The sequence below is a fragment of the Ctenopharyngodon idella genome, chromosome 4 (assembly GCF_019924925.1).
Source record: "Ctenopharyngodon idella isolate HZGC_01 chromosome 4, HZGC01, whole genome shotgun sequence".
Classification (NCBI taxonomy): Eukaryota; Metazoa; Chordata; class Actinopteri; order Cypriniformes; family Xenocyprididae; genus Ctenopharyngodon; species Ctenopharyngodon idella.
The window spans coordinates 27,320,185-27,334,181 of NC_067223.1; the positions used below are offsets into that span (position 1 = coordinate 27,320,185).

A 13,997-nucleotide genomic window follows, 5' to 3' on the forward strand; every position below is an offset into this window, starting at 1 on the left:
CTGTCATTGAGGGCGGAGCTGGTGGGTCTGTGGGACTTGAGCCAAGAACATTCTTTGCAAACCCATGAATATGTTCCTTGTTTTTACAAAAATATATGCTCTGCAGGCCTGGTGAACCAAAGACGCCCGTGATTTGAGCAATCTTCCTCGTAATCTACTCTGGATGATAAAAACATCTCTACTACTTACACGTTTTACTAGGTCTTCCTGCAATAAAATGAATTTTCAGCCTTTAAATTCCAGTTCTTCTATTTTTCTAATCTCTTTTAGTTTCAAAACTTGAATGTTCATCACTGAACAGCACACAAATAAATGAATGCTTGAATATTTTAATTGATCCCATTGTTTAATCATCCTCAAGCTTCATTTTTTGACCTCTGTTTTACTCTAAGAAACTTCTGTCATCATGAGATTTTACATGAGCCTCAGCTGCATCCGTTGAAATGATGGTCTTGACAGAACAATGTCCCTCAGGGCTTTCAGTTCAAAAGTGTGCACATTTGGAGAAATATTGATGGATTCTCATGTGTTTACTTCAAATTTCTATAGAGGAGTAATATTTATTCCATGTTTACTCAAAATGTGAGCATTAAGGATCTCTAATCACTCTCATGTAATGTCTGTGAGGACGGCTCATGCAGAAAGTCCACAAGTGAGACTCACCGAGCCGTAAATCTTACAAATCCCTGATATGGACAAAAACATCCAGAGATCGCGGCAGCTGAAGAACATGCAGAAAGAGACGTTTTGACTGATGAAACATGAAGACAATAAACACGAGTGTTTTATTATGCCATATGACAGTGGAGTATATTTATAATGTAATTATAGCATTAATTACAGCATAGAATACTATAAAATACTATATTTTTCGGCCTCATTATGTGACAAGAAGCCCCATGAGATCACAGAAGGTTATGTCAAACACGTTATAAAGTGAGTTTGAAGCAAAAACATGGTTTTGTTCTCATAGATTGTCATGTTTGATGCTGTGCTGTTACCAGGAGCGATTATGTTTATGATCATTTTGAAAATCACTGGAATGTTTCTTTTTTCTTTTTTGGGGTTTGCATTTGATACAAACCCAAAGAAAGAGAAGTGAGAAATCAGGCCTGTGGTTTTTCGCTGCAGTGATTTTATAGTTAGCAACAAAGCCAATTTCATATTTTTTTCCCCAGCAACACTTTAGATTAGGAAATACAAATTCACTATTAACTAGTTGCTTATTAGCATGCACATTACTAGTTTATTAGTTCTTGTAAAGCACATAATAATGCCTTATTCTACATTCTTAATCCTACCCAATACCTGAACTTAACAAATACAACTTACTACCAATAAACAGGATTCAGGAGTTTATTGAGGGAAAACCTTTCACGGATTCACCAGGCTACAAGAGCACACACTCCTTACCCCCCAATGTGGACGAGGACTCATGCCTACATAACTGCTATCTGTTTTCCAGCGACGGTCTCCCCTAATCCTCTCCAGCGTCTCCTTCTAACCTTACCAATGTAATATACAGTATAGTATATAGCCTATATGTGTGTGTGTGTTAGTAAATGGACTTGAACTCCCATAAACTCAGAGTAGTGGTCTGGGTTCAAACATTCCAACACGCAAGGTGAAGCATTCACATGACTGGAAAGAAAGTGAGGCTCGTTTTTCATTGATCACGTGTTTCTGAGAAAACAATTTGCTCTCAGGCACAGAGTTTCATGAGAAAGTTTCATGTGCTGTGAACTCGATACACACTTTTGAAGCTTCAGTGTCAAATGTGACATCAGTCGTGTGCTCTACAATCTGTCTCATTACTCCTGTGTACGCACAAGATAAGAGAGAAGAGAGAAAAGACTCAGTCATTCACCTATCATCAATATCTGCATTGCTTACCTGTTTCCTGACATAATTCATATACCTGTCTGGTTCACTCACGTCTGTCTCTGAATCTGGTTTCCCGTTACAACATTTAAGCCTTTCATATTTATACTTCATGGTAACAAACTGCCAAGTGTCTGCTTTCAAATGAGACCACACTGATGCTAGTTGTGCAAAGCTTCATGAACTGTATCTGGTTTAATTTAGCTATGCCATTTATTGGGTTTGTTCAAAACGGGGGTGCAGGCGAACAGGTTAAGGAAAGCAAACTTCTGAAGAATATTTTAGAAGAATATTTACAGTTGAAGTGAACCTGTTTCCCTGGATTTTTCTGTTCAATCAACTGAATGTTTTTCATTTCTCATGTCAGTTCAATCTGTAAAATATGACATGCCTTTACTTTTTCCAGAGAAGCATTTATCATTGTATTTAGACATTGTTCTCAGGTTTTCTTGTATTTAGCCTCCTTCTCTTGAACTCTGTTTTGTTTGTTGGTAAGAACTGAATGTTCCGGTCACCCAAATCTTCTCTTATGTGTCAAAACAGCTGTTAACCCTCTGGGGTTCATTTCCATTACTTTTCTACCGTTACATTTTCATGGCTAAAGTCAGTATTCAGCACAAACTACAATAATACGTGAGCAGCATGTATGTAAAAGTTTGTAGTTTAAAGAAAAAAATGTTTATGCATGGCTAGTGAATTTATTTTTAACTCAAAACTGCCTCTGTTACTAAATGAAATGTCGACCCAGGACGAGCTACAGGACTGTGAAGCTTTGATGGACTCGATCTACTCCATCGGTCTGAATCCCATCCAGATGTAGTCTTTGATAAAAACATGATTTTTTCAGCTTTTTGCTCAAAATGTTTTTTTTTTATGAACCTTACACACATTCAAGTGTTGATGAAAAAGAATGCATGAAGCCAGAATAAAATGTGTTTGTTGTTTAAAAGCAGAGGCTCTGTGTTTATTTCAGATATTCATTCAACAAAATATTCTGGGGACCATGGAATGTTTGTTAAAATTATTAAAAATACAATTAAAAAAAAAAAAAAAAAAAGGCTGGCGGGGAAAGAGTTAAGAATGTATTTCAGAGCAGAGCTGCGTGGCCCGGGACAGCTGTTCGGCTATCGTGGTTAGCACTTGTGCAGAAACACAAGTTGCGTGTTAGACGTGATGATGTTATGCGGTTGATGCAAGAACTTAATCCACAAGGGACAGAAATGTAACTTCTTTCAGGTATGGATCAAGGGACTGTGGCTTTGCAGACGAGTTAAGTGCTTTTCCTGAGTCGAGGCTGACAACGCAGTTATGTGGTGATAAAAACATCCAGGGATATTTAGAATTTGTAATGGAACACAGTCAGTTTCAGTGTCCAGAGGAAGCATTACAACCCTACTTCACAATGAAGGAAACAGCGGGTCTCTGAACTTGAGTTCTTTTAAAAATGACAGAGGAAACCACTGAGTACCACCTGGGAACAACTTACTTAAAAATTAAACCATGCAATACACACAAGGCAAGAATGAGATACTTTGTGAACTGAAAATATGGAGGATGTAAATTTTGATCAAAGTTTTCTTAAAGGTTTAGTTCACCAAAAATTAAAAAGTCCGACATCATTTACTCACCTTCATGTTCCAAACCTGATAGACTTTCATCTTCAGAACACAAATGAAGATCTTTTTAATGAAATCTGAGAGATTTCTGTCCCTCCATTGACAGCTACACAACTACCACATTGATGCGTCAAAAAGTACATAAAGTGGTCGTAAAACTAATCCATATGAATTGAGTGTCTCTTCAGAAAATTTAGACTAAACCAATCACTTTATATGATGAACAGATTGAATTTAGGCTTTTATTCATGTATAAACACTGATCAACGCACACAACAGTTGTGGCAAATTGAAGCTCAAGCATGTTTGCTTGACGTGCGAGAACCAATGAGGTTATGTTCGCTGATGAATGTTTATGTGCGAGTAAAAGCCTAAATTAAATCAGTTCATCATGAAAGGCGATCGATTCTCTTCAAAAAATTTGGACTAAACTGCTCAATTCATATGGATTAGTTTACGATCTCTTTGTGAACTTTTTAAAGTGTCAGTGTCAGTTGTGTAAATCTCTTGGATTTCATCAAAAATATCTTCATTTGTGTTCTGAAGATGAACGAAGGTCTCACGGGTGTGGAACGACATGAGGGTGAGTAATAAATGACAGAATTTTCATTTTTTTTAGGTGAACTAACCCTTTAAAAACATCCAAAACCTGGAGAATTCTGTATTCCAAAATCCTTGAGAGCCTGAAAATGACTCTAAGAGTGGTAACTTGAGTGTGTTTGTGCATGTATTTGCCATTGGGAACGGTGAATTGGCAAGAAACTCAATGCATGGTTGTGATGGAAGTGATGTCAGGCCAGTAGCACATTCTCCAGCGGCACGTCAGTCTGATGTTCTACAAAGACAAAAAAATAAATAAATGATGGAATTTTGAAAAAAGTTAGAAATGCTTAATCACTCTTTTCATCATTAAATAACCCAAAAATGACTTGCTTTCTTCAGCGGAACACAAATTGCTCGCTCTTGTCCATACAACGACAGTGGATCTACTAGCTTTCAGACTTCAAAAAGGGCACAGATTTATTATAAACGTATTACATTACAACCCATATCATATTTTTGGAAGACACAATTTATTCATAATTTAATTTCTTCCACCCACCCCAACTTGCATGGAATACTTTGTCCTGTTTGAAGCATAAAAGCAAGTTACAATCCACTGCCATTGGGTTCCTCTCAGGTTCAAGAGGTTTTCCGAAGCAGTCGCTGTCAGCTTCTTCTCGGTGTGGCAGAGGAACGAATTCAAAACACTTGGATGCTGCTGAAGTGCTGTCAGAAACTGCACAGTGGCAAGGCCATCTTTAAATCTACAAAAGCAGTCAGTAATATTCACACAATAAACAGTTAATAATTGAAAGTGAAATAATTCAACACGTAATAAATATGTCAAAGCAGAAACGTTTTACACTCACTACTGACTATTTTATAATTTCTAGGGTCAATATATATAATTTAATATAGAAATATAATTTCGCAGCACTTTCACTACACCCTTATTTGTGATGACATCTTACATTCATCTCTTATTAAAAGCACAACATTAGACAAGTATATGATCCAAAAACCATGCACAGGTCATTTATTCAGACTAATGGGTTCAAACCGCGGTTACTAACCTCTTCAACACTTCCTTGTCCATTAACTTCTTCTACACTTCCTTGAGACGGTTCCGCAGTACAGTCACTAAACAGCACACAAACAACAAGGATTAAGACAGAAACCATGAACAGATGTAATCAGATGTTTTACAGCCCTTTAGATTTACATTAGACACACAATATCCCATTTCTTCTGCTTTTATAGTGAACCTGAACCATGACAATATTAAAAACATCTTACATTTTATTGTTCATGCTGTCTTGTATGCTGAGGTGTTATTGGCTGAAAGAATTCACTATTTCAAGTGAAACTGGACGTGTGATCTGGTGTTTTGAGTAGAAGTTATCAATGTAAAGAACTCATTTTATGTTTTAGAATTCTTCTGTTACTTCCTGTCCTTTTTTGATACCCATTGGAGTCAACTGGGCGGTTTTGTTACTTTTTGATTATACAAGTCAACTTTGACATTAATTGGATTGTTTCCTAAAACTGCTTTTTTGCCCTGAACAAAGAATACATTAATGCTGTGTCTCTTTTGAGGCTCAGTCAGGAATAAAAGAGTCCTTTTGGCTGTGTGTTATTTCCTGACATAATATATACATATATATATATATATATATGTTCAGGCCAGGTGCAGCACATCTTTCTCCTTCCTGATACTCCTTGCTTTGCACCATTGACTGGATGTGAAGGACTTCGTGTGACATTTGTGAGTAATATTTTCCATTATTGTTGGCTCTATTAAGAGTTCAGTGGTGCTATAGCATTTTTTTGCCCCAACACACACAAGCATTGCTCAGGACTGCACTGTCTTTTATGTTTATTTCTTTTGGTAGCATTTTTGACATTTTCAAACATTTCAAAGAGTCTGGGCCCAGTGAAGGTTGATAAGTGACTGAAAATACATGTAAAAGTATTGACTATACACAAAAGATTTATGAATCAGTAAAGTAAAATTTTCTACTGTCATTTATACCTCATTTGGTGGTTAATTTGCACAAATGTTGTAAAAAGTGAGTATTTGAAATTTGATTCTTTATTCGGTCTTTTGACAAATTTGTTATTTTGTGAGTTTACTGTGTCTTATCCAAATTCCTTGAGAAATTCTATCAGTGAATCAGTAACAAACCCAGGGCACTCTAGATACAGAGGCATATAGAGTGTTACACGTGTTTTTACTTGAGGAGGTCTGACCTTGACGGACTGAACAGAAGAAATGAACCCGAGAAGAATTCCATGTGAAAGATGACATTCCACCAGCTTTGAACAGTCAAGGTTTTGTGATGGTTTTGGGATGGTACCGCAAGGTGTCGTTCCCTTGCAGAACACAAGTTTCCGGATGGCACATAGGTCTGGAGTCATGAGTTAAAGGTGCTGTAAGTAGATCTTGAACTACGCTATTTGACATTGTTGATATTTGAAAATCAACCCAAACAAACACACCCCTCTCTTCATTGCTCTGCCTCCTAAACTCACTCTCCAATCCTAACCACCCTGCTCCAAGTCGGTCTCGAACCCCGGTCCGATAGCTGCTGGCATGTGAGCCCCATGACGGTAAACCAATGACGCTAAACACCGCATTCTCTAGCGGGCGTCAATGTGCAGTAGTTTATCTGGCCTCTGTTACACACGCAATGTGAGAGTGGATGTCTGTTTATCACAGTTGACGCCTTTTCAATTTGAGCCAGAGCGCAAAATGAGTGATGATGAAAACATTGTGCAATCTCTCTGTGGCTATTCGAACAACTGTTGTATGATTGATGTGTAAAAATCGTCTGATATGTCACCTGAATGCATTACACACAGTTAAACTGGGAAGTGGAGAGAACAAAGATGTGGTTCTTTAGGAAGTTTTATTCATCCACATTCTTGTGGATGAATACTTACAGTGAAGACTTACATTGCTTCTCTTGTGGCTCATCGACTAATAATTACAACCAAATGCTGCACAATGTGGCATCATATATTATATTCTGAATTGTGTTGCGATAAAAATAACGTCATAGACGTAGAATGCACTGTGCACCTAAACAAAATGCCGCCCCCCATTGTCCAAAATATGTCATGGATTTTTTAGATAATGTAAATCAATCATACGTTTTCTACTAAATATTCCAGGAAGAGACATCATTTATGTTATATTAAGCCATCCCAGACTTAATACCCAGGTTTCCCTTTAATATTTGACACTATAACAAAGAAGATGGACACGTGTGGCCACTGTAGTAAATGTACACAAAAGATAAAATATAACAAGGTGAATGATATAAATAAAAATAATACACATAAAAGAAGTAGTCATGAAGGTGGACAATCAGATGAAGCCCACATTCAGCTGCGCTGTGAAAGTAGCCTTGATTTCAAACAGATACACATTTTCTATTGCTGTACTCTTTAACAAAGAACATAAACACATCACACATCACATTTACATGACTTTTCATATATATATGTGTGTGTTTTTATTACACTGATCACAATTAAACTGGCTTTGACCAGAGTGAATGCTCAGATGATTGTTGAAATTGCTCCTTTTTCTAAACCTCTTATCACACCGAGGAAAATGGCATTCTCTTTTCAGAATGAGTTTGCAAATGCCGTTTCAGTTCTGTGTGATATGTGAAACATTCTTCACACTGAAGACACTTGTAAGGCTTCTCTCCAGTGTGAACTCTCACATGAATCTTAAGGTTTCCTTTAAGTGTGAAGCTCTTTCCACACTGAGGGCAGGTGAAAGGCTTCTCTCCAGTGTGAACTCTCATGTGTTCCTCAAGGTTTGCTCGGCTTGTGAATCTCTTCTCACACTGAAGACACTTGTAAAGCTTCTCTCCAGTGTGAATTCTAATGTGAATCTTAAGGTTTCCTTTAACTGTGAAGCTCTTTCCACACTGAGGGCAGATGAAAGGCTTCTCTCCAGTGTGAATTCTCATGTGAACCTCAAAGTTTACTCTTTTTGTGAAGCTCTTTCCACACTGAGGGCAGGTGAAAGGCTTCTCTCCAGTGTGAATTCTCATGTGATTCTCAAAGTTTACTCTTTTTGTGAAACTCTTTTCACAGTGATGGCACATGTAAGGCTTCACCACAATGTGAGTCTTTACATGATCCTTAAAATGAATCCTGTCAGTGAAACTCCTTTCACAGTGATGACATTTAAAACAGTTCTCTCCTGAGTGAATCCTCATGTGATAATTAAGGTGTGCTTTATTTCTGAAGCTCTTTCCACACTGATCACAAACAAACCGCTTCTCTCCCGTGTGAATTCTCATGTGGACTTTAAGGTTTTTTTTCTGTTTAAAACTCTTTCCACACTGAGAGCATATGAATGGTCTCTCTCCAGTGTGAATTCTCATGTGAATCTTAAGATATCCGTTTTGTGAGAAACTCTTCCCACACAGTTTGCAGGTGAAAGGCTTCTCTCCGGTGTGAACTCTCATGTGGATTTTAAGGTTTTCTTTTACTGAGAAGCTCTTCCCACAAAGTTGGCAGGTGTAAGGCTTCTCTCCAGTGTGAATTCTCATGTGGACTTTAAGGTCTCTCTTCTGTTTAAATCTCTTTCCACACTGTTGGCAGGTCAAAGGCTTCAATCCGGTGTGGATTTTTAAGTGGACTTTAAGGCTTTCTTTTCGACTAAAACTCTTTTCACACTGTTGACAGGTAAAAGGGCTCTCTCCAGTGTGAACTCTCATCTGGAGGTTTCTAGTTTCTGTCTGTGAGTAACTAACTAAGTACTGATTTTTCTCTTCCATTTCAATTACTTGACTCTTCTGTTTCAGCTTCATCAGGTCTAGGGTGAAAAGAAACAAAAACAAGTCAACACTGGTTTAATCGCACAAAGCAACAGACATGTAACATAAAACATACAGACATGTAAAATATCAAATCCAACAACATGTATGCTGAATCCTATACTCTCTAAACAACTGAAAAATAAAAATCTGTAATCTCAGAACCTCATCCATATTGTTAGTTCTTTGCCTTCTTTAGGACTCGTCCCAAATACTTTCAAGTTGGCAGTTTTTAAAGACCTTATAAAAACCCACAGTAGAGCACTGGATTGGGATGTCATTGGCCCCAACACAAATCTAACAGGATCAGGCGGTTTTACCTATGCCACGGGTGGGAATGTGAGGTCAAAAATATACCGGAGGTCCCAGGATTTAACAAAAATATTGGAGTCAACAAATGTTCCGAAAAGATTGAAGTGGGTTCCCTTTCAAATAGAAACTTGCACTGTTTCTCCTAGAGGACACTTTAGGGAATGCCTCAGGCATGACCAGTGTCTGAAGCATGTGTGAAAACACGACAATGAACTTGACACTGGCCACCGTCAGCCTATGACGTACTACTGGTGCAACTGCAAGGATAAAAGGGCACCCGTAGAACGTCATCAGCTTCTTTGTCTTCAGGAACCACTTGTCTAAGTGCATATGAAGATATTGGCTTGAGTGCAGAGTGAGTGCTGTCAGCTTTTTAGAGAACTGTATATGCACATGCAATATGTATATGAGTCATAGTGAGGAAGCTATGGTCTCACTTGATTCTTATCTTAAGGGATCAGAATCAAGCATCTGCACCTCACATTTTGGACCTTGTGTTTGCTGAGGCAGTGCGATGGTTTGGATTGTAGGGACTGCAGATATAAACTAGTGGATGAGTTTGACAGGAATTTTCCCTTTTTCATGCTCTACCAGTTGGCTCCATGGTTAGGAAGCCCGCTTCGGTGGCAGCTTCCACCTGGTGTGCATCTAGTTCTGAGGGATTAGACATGGGTAGAGAGCTGGATATTATTAAATAAACCTCCTCCTCCCAAACTGCCCACATACAATTCTTCCGTATTTCACATTGATATGTTGAAATCATGGAATTGTGCATAGCAATATGTGAGAATGTGCTGGGTTGAGAGTTGCTTGTGAGCTATCTCTCCCTGCGCTGTGTTCTCTTTGAAGGCTCCTGCCTTGCCAGTTCAAGTTTGGCTCTTCAGGGAGGTGAATGCATTCACTGTGACAGAACGCGGTGAGACAGCTCAGCTCTCGCTCAATTCTTTTCTTGAGAGATTAGTATAGACTCCTCTATACTCACAGCTTGTGTCCCATATTTGAAATACAACAGGCTTTTGAAAGGTACTATAAAGAATATATAAATACACTCGAAAAATGATATTCACTTTACAAGCAAACAAAGATTTTTAATGCACACATTGGATTTACCATCAATCGATCAATACAAAGCAAAATATTAACTCAAAATATAACTACAGAGGAAATAACTAAGGCTATATCAAAACCATTAAAGTACCAGGAATGGACAGTTTTTCTGGTATAAAACATTTAGGGAACAACTGATGTCAATGATTCATGGATGTTTTAACTACACCTTACAGGAAGGTGACCCCCCCTAGATCCTGGAGGGAGGCGGTAATAACTGTAATTCCAAAGAAAGAAAAAGACAGGATGGAATGTAGCTTGTATAGACCTATTACAGTTCTAAATATTGACTACAGACTTTATGCATCCATAATGGCTAAACCAATAGAACACATTCTTCCAGATTTAATAGATACAGATCAAACAGGTTTTGTAAACAACGACAGACATACAATAATACATGGTGAACCCTATATATTATTGACAATATATTTCAGAATAAAACTAAACCTCATAATTAGTCTAGACACAGAAAAGGCATTCGATTCAGTGAGCTGGGATTTCTTATGTTTAGTTTTGCAATGTTTTGGGTTTGGAAATGACTTTAAATCTTTATATTCAACCCCAACAGAAAGAATTCAAATTAATGGTGACATGTCGGATTATTTTACTTTAGAAAGGGGAAGCTGACAAGGGTGCCCACTAAGTCCTACCCTATTTGCTTTATTTATTGAGCCATTGGCACAGCTATTTAGAGATGTTATAGAAATAAAAGGAGTGGTAGTCAAGGGTGATGATGTGTTGTTGTTTCTCACATGCCCTGAACTGGATGTATTCCCTTAAAAAATTGGATCATACTCAGGATACAAACTAAATATACATAAAACTCATTAAAGGTTTAGTTCACCCAAAAATGAAAATTCTGTCATTAATTACTCACCCTCATGTCATTCCACACCTGTAAGACCTTCAGAACACAAATTAAGATATTTTTGATAAAATCTGATGGCTCAATGAGGCCTCCATTGACAGCAAGTTAATTTACACTTTCAGAAGTCCAGAAAGCTACTAAAGATTTAAATCAGTTCATGTGACTACAGTGGTTCTACCTTAATATTATTAAGCAATACTTTGTGCACCAAAAAACAAAACAAAATGACTTTATTCAACAATATCTAGTGATGGGCGATATCAAAACTGCTTCATGAAGCTTTGAAGCTTTACGAATCTTTTGTTTCGAATCAGTGGTTCAGAGCATGTATCAAACTGCCAGTCACGCGATTTCAGAAAACGAGGCTGAATGTCATTTTTACCATAATAATGTACCAAATCTAACTCATATAAATATTATAGTATAGAAAAATACTATACATTTATAGGTAAAATTGAACTCCGAGCCTCCTGTACCCATTCTGTGACGTCAAACAACTTCCCTGTACAAAGGATCATGGGGTGTCCATCAGTGTCCAGTTGTACCCTTCATTCCGAAGTGCCCTTCGTAGGGCGATATATCCCATTTGGAACGCACCGAGAGTTGAAGCAAAAGACCTGAATTGTGTCGAGGCTTCGAAACAACCCGACACTCGTCTCCACGGTGACACTTAGTGGTCACTTGCACGTGTTGATCTGTAATAAGCTTGACAACGATTCAGACAAGTGTTGTTGAATTATAACGTACATGTTGTTTGTGCAAATCAAGGAAGTGTGTGGGGGAGTCGATAGTGTTCTGGACTGGGTTTGAATCCTGGTCAAAACACTATATAAACTCTTGCAAATAAACACCTTTTACAAACCCACTGCAAATGTTTTATTGAAAGTAAAATCTATAAATAAGATTAAATATTTGGTGTCTGTATAAAATGCCTTCTTTTATCAATTTTGAGGGCTTGTTGTGTTTGTTCTATGGATGGCTCAGCTAATAAGAGACTATTAACTATTATTATTATTATTTTTAATTATAGGCCTACTGATGTCTAATTAAAACGTCTACAAAATGTATAAAACTGATCAGAGATCAGGTAAAACCTATAGACTTGATTCATGGGCTCACAGAGATCATCGCCCCCCAGTGGTGAACCATTGAAATTTTGGAACATTTAAAATTTTGGGGGGCTTTTTGTTTGTTTTTACTAATTTAATGTGATGTCATTCATTTTGTCACGAGACAAATAATAAAGATAAAGAGATCATGACACAGAAAGACTGAGAATGAAACCAACCTGTTTGTTCCTCAGTTTCTTCATGTTTGACTCTGAATGTTTCTTCAATCTTCACGTCTTCACTCTCCTCTTTAATAAACTCCATCTTTATAATAGTGTGTCACGTGGATCTCAGTTGCTTCACCAGGAGTTTCTCTGTGTGTTTGGACACTCTGTCATGATTAAGATGAGAATAATTATCCAAACTAAATCTCTTGAGTGCATAGTAGTAGATGCTGTTTACATAAATAGTGATATATTCTATTTACCATGTTAAAGTAGCAGTTCTTTGCAATAAGTGTACATAGTAATTAGATGCTATTTATACTTTGTTATTATTGCATCCCTTTTAATCTGCCAGTATATAGTGTAAATGATTATATTTATTAAAATTATGAATATTTTGAATGAACTATGTTCATTACTGTTATTAGATACACTACAGTGTTATTTCATAGTTCTCTATGTAATTTTCTGAAAGGGTTGTATTGAATTAAACACTTTAAATTATTAAAAACACAAACCTTTCTTCAGCAGAATCACAGATGCAGGAGTGCGGCGCAGCCTTATGATGTCATGTCACACCAAAATAAAAGTCCCGTTCACACACATTCAAATGATAAGATAAAGGATTAATTCAAAGGATAAGTCACAGATTTCCAAAGCTTTCAATACTACTGACATTTTCTTCAAAAGCTTATGGCTTATATCTAAATGTAAGCAAGTGTGAAGTTATCACAATTATAATACAGTTGATGAGAGAGCTACCATTTAATTTAACTAAAACTGAATCCTTATCATGATGAATATATCCATCTTACTCCATCTCAGTTTCTCCACAGAATATCAGGGCAATAAATAAAGTTAAATGTCATCTTTGTTTTGTGGCCGTGACTGTAAAGGATTACACTGATGATGGGTTTAAAAATATTGATTTTGACTGAGTGGAACACTTAAATTAAAATAGTTAAAATCTTTTTTTTTTTTTTTTAATGGCGCTGAAATGTGACTAATCTCTTAAGCTCTCAGATTCAAAACAGGTACTTGTTTACAGGAAATTGATTAATAAACATAATTTATTCCTCATAATATCCCTCTGTGGAATAACAGACACATACTGAACAGTAATAAATCTGTCTTCTGTAAGGAACATATGAGCTGTCTTTGATCTCATTGATTTCAGCAATAATGCTCTTTAATATTATCAATTTTGTTTATAATAAAAGAGAAATATAGTTCAATGATTAAAGCCATGCAAGTTCAATTTCTGTAATTGGCAAAAATATGATAGCAAATGTGGTGCGATGGAAAGGTGGAGAGAAAAATGATTAAGATAAGCAGCAAAAAAAGTTCACATTAGCAAAAAAAAAAAAAAAATCTCTAATAAGTTCTTAAATATAGCCAAGTACGCCACCTAGGGGCTTTCACCCAAGAATATATAATAACTCATATACACAGGTTTGTTCTTCTCTGAGAGGACTGAGACGGTTCTGACAATTAAAACCAATTTTATTACATAAAATATTCCACATAAAAAACACACAACATTCACCTTCCAG

General features: G+C 36.9%; 1 protein-coding gene across 8 annotated transcripts in view; it reads right to left on the bottom strand.

Annotated features, from left to right (window-relative positions):
- Window positions 1–13,042, bottom strand: part of LOC127511118 (gastrula zinc finger protein XlCGF8.2DB-like) — a 128,790-nt gene extending 115,748 nt beyond the window's left edge. For 2 of the 8 annotated variants that reach the window (XM_051891688.1, XM_051891701.1), the window contains exon 1: window positions 12,963–12,992. Coding sequence is in view for 2 of the 8 variants with exons in the window: in XM_051891689.1 (XP_051747649.1) it covers window positions 7,646–8,880; window positions 12,460–12,544 (1,320 nt within the window). In the remaining 6 variants the exon portion in view is untranslated. Of the gene's footprint in view, window positions 1–7,226; window positions 8,881–12,459; window positions 12,612–12,962 lie in introns of those variants that run through there. The other 6 variants (XM_051891691.1, XM_051891703.1, XM_051891689.1 and 3 more) reach the window with 5 other exon arrangements.
- Between the last annotated feature and the right edge of the window lie 955 nt (window positions 13,043–13,997).